General features: G+C 36.4%; 1 protein-coding gene across 1 annotated transcript; it reads left to right on the top strand.

The window, feature by feature from the left end:
* Positions 291-1,204, top strand: LOC109362079. The gene has a single exon (XM_019607647.1). The coding sequence runs from the start codon at positions 628-630 to the stop codon at positions 1,171-1,173; it is 546 nt and encodes a 181-aa protein (XP_019463192.1). The 5' UTR covers positions 291-627; the 3' UTR covers positions 1,174-1,204.

Below are 3,718 nucleotides of genomic sequence, written 5' to 3'. Positions count from 1 at the left end.
TTTGAACTACTCTCATTATATTTCTAATGTTTTACTTGTTGGCTAATGCACAATTTTCAGTCAGATTCTTGGGAAGGCTCTCCTTCCCGCAGAAAGCGTTTGATTCCATATTCTAGAAGGACATCTTCGCGTTCACGCCGTGCCTCCTTGAGATCCGCAAAGAAGCTTAGTCAACATCAAACTAGATCATTAAGAGGACAATCCTCTACTGTTGATGTTTTCCAACAACTTCACACTGCCAATATTTATGTATGAAATAAATACATATTTTGTGTTTGTGTGTATGGCAGGGTTTAGTTTATGAGCATTTGTGATTTCTGCTACTGACAAGAGCAACTATAGATGGATTCATTGATTTATTGATTACTTGATTTTGTACAGGCGTATCGACCTCCAGCAGGCTATTTAGAATGCCCATCATTGACACCCGAAAGGAGCTCGAACGAAGAGGTTGAAAATGTTGGCAATTCTGCTTCTGCGACGAGGTTCACGATTGATAAACCAGATGCAGGGGAAGCACATGTGGTTGGACATTCGTCTACATCATCCAGTCTTAACCCGACCCAAGTAATTAATTTGCAGAAAGGTAATGAGGTTAATTCGGCTGTGCAGGGCTTAGCACAGGACATGGTTGATAAATATCAAGTGAAGCTTGTATTGATGCCCATAGTAAAGCAAATTATCAGTAAACATGGAGACATATTTAAAAACTGTACGGTAGTGACAACTAAATACCGTTCGAAGTTGCTGGAGATGATATGCAACATTATCATCGATTTGCAAGAAAAAAAAATCAGTGAGACCAATGAAGATCATTTACAAGATATTATTCTTCTTTTGGATGATATGAAGAATAAAAATGTAGATGTTGAGTGGCTTCACCAGAGACTGGTAGAGATACTTCAGGCAAGAGAGGTCCTCAAACAGACTAGCATGCTAAAAGAGAAAAGAGAATTTAGTAGACAAAAGGTAGAAAACACGGAGAAAGAACTGAAAGAAAAGGAAATAGATAAAGACAGATTGGCAATACTGCTCAAAGCAGCTTGTGCTGAAGTGGCTGATTGCAAGGAGAAGTTGGCTGCAGCAAGGGATGAGTCTGCCAGGATAGACGAAACTATTGCAGATTCCGAATCTAAAGCGGACCGCTTTCTTAATTGCTCGCTAGTGGGATGATTTGCTTTAGTTTAGCCTTTTCTTGTCCCTTTGTCTGCTTTATCTATGGTAAGTGATTTTAGGATTGTTTTCTTACTGAGTTATATGTTTTGAATGTTTCTGAGTTTATGTTTTTCATTGATTAATTATATTCTAAGACTCATTTGTTTCCATTTATGTTCTATAGGAGGAGCTAATTGGCGTTGAACTCGTGTTCGTATGAATTTGCAGTCCTACGTCGAGCTGGCTGGAAAGATGGTGTTTGGATTGAGTTGTTAATTTTCATTTTGCATTTAATAGAGCATGAAAACTGAAAAGGATTACTTGAAATGTCGAGATCAATTTAGTTGTTGCCCTTAGCCATTTTAAGAGGTACACTGCATGGTAATTTCGTTGTTGCAAGAAAATGAAACCATTGATGTAATGGAGATTAATGTGTTTTTCATGTCCCTAAGAGATTCGTTTTCAATATAAGATAATCCCTTTGAAATAGTTATTATATAGAATAGAATAAAATATTAATATTATATATTAGACTCAAGTCCCTTGTTGTAATGTGCACCAGATATAAACATTTAATAGAAACATCTCATGGACACGTGGGCTCATGGGTGTGCTAGGTTTGTAATCCTTATTCTCTAATAATATCTTGGTAGCCGCTCAGCGCTCCTGGGGATGTAGGCACAATTGGCCGAAACCTATTAACAAATTCTCATGTTTCTTCTCTTCTATTTATTCTATGCCTTTGTTTGATTGCGTGTGGCCAATGTTGCACAACGATCGCTTCTCCTTACGTCTGATATCGCATCTCATATCTTAAAATTATGGTAATGTGATTTTAATATTTTTACAAACACATTAATTATATGACTTATTATTATCAAGTTTTATTTATATAACTTATCATTGTCAAGTTTTATTATACATATAGATGAAAAAGAGTAGCGGTGATGAATAAAAAATTAGATACATGTAAGAAATTGAACTTACCTATACAAATGGATGAACACCTATTAATTAGGAATGAAGACCCACAACCGGAGAGAATGTCTAGACCAACTTAACACATCCATGTATGCACGTGGGAACTGTGTGATTCCAATGACTCAACAATTATTCCCAAGGCTCCATGGTATTATACGATTCTTTGCATTGTTAGATGATGATTATGATTTTTGGTGGGATGATTTTGGATTGTTGTGTGAAAGATAAGGTTGAAGGTAAAAAATGATTGATGAATGAATTTTTTGATTATTGTGTATTGAGATTCTGAGGTTAGTGTGGATGAGAAATTTTGAGGTTGTTATGGATGAGAGGTTTTGTGTGTGGAAGGTGATGTTTAGAGGGACTTCGGGTCTGTTAGGAAAGAAAAAAATGGTATGGACATTTTTTGGATTTTTCTCTCAAGTGTCCCCCTCCCTTTATGGTTCACCTGCGCTTACAGTGCACCATCACTAACGGTGCACCCTCACTTACAGTACGCCCTCGCCATGCGCCCTATCTTAGTGTGCAACCTCGCTTACGGTGCATCCTACATTACAGTGCATCCTCGCTTAAGGTGTTCTCTATATTACGGTGCACCCTCGTCTATTGTGCATCCAACCTTACGGTGCACCCTCTCTTATGGTACGCCCTACCTTACAATGCATCCTACCTTATGTACCCCTCCCTTACGGTGCACCCTACCTTATCTTGCACCCTCACTTACAGTACCCCCTCACTTATAGTGCATCATCACTTACGGTCCACCCATGCTTATGGTGCATCCTCGCTTACGGTACATCCTACCTCACGGTGCACCCTAACTTACTATAATACATGATTGTATAAGATTAATAATACTTTTATTATAATTGTTGATGTATGTCTAGAGTTTTGATGCCAAAGAAAGTAGGTATATAATGTTTGGGTTATAATAAAATTTATGCATATTTGGAGAAACACAAAAGGTTATATTAATTTATATAAGCATTTATATATAAGGTTATATTTGTGGATGTTGATTTAGTGCTTTACTGTTCACCTATGCATATGAAAATATTTCAGAGTGATGCATGTATATATATCATGTTATATTTAATAACTAGGGTTGGTCTTTGAGGGAATCTATGATCTAGTTATGTGGATTGGTCAATTTTGAGGTTATGACCTAATTCTTTTGATTGATTGTTAATTGTTAAAGAAGTTTATTACTCAATTACGTTGATTGTTGAGGGACCTTATTGTTTTTTGATTGGATTGGGCACAAACAAAAGAAGTATGAGAAGCATGAAGACAGACTTATTACCGGAAACGAGATAAAACATTTCTATGAACTCGTGGCACCGGGTGAGGGATAGACACCTCTAGCAGACAAGTTGTGTGCAAAATTTTAGTCATGGACTGAGGATTCGAGACGATTGACATTATATGCAAATTGATTTAAGTGTTATGATATGTTTGAATTATAGTCATCTGATTTATATTTAAGTTATGAGTAGATAATTAAATTATAGAGTTTAGTAAGATTATTATTATCTACCTTTTACATTTTTATAGAGACTTTCTATACTTGGCACGACTTAGC

This window comes from Lupinus angustifolius, chromosome LG12 (assembly GCF_001865875.1).
Source record: "Lupinus angustifolius cultivar Tanjil chromosome LG12, LupAngTanjil_v1.0, whole genome shotgun sequence".
In the NCBI taxonomy this organism is placed as follows: Eukaryota; Viridiplantae; Streptophyta; class Magnoliopsida; order Fabales; family Fabaceae; genus Lupinus; species Lupinus angustifolius.
This window is presented reverse-complemented; position numbering and strand designations above follow the sequence as displayed.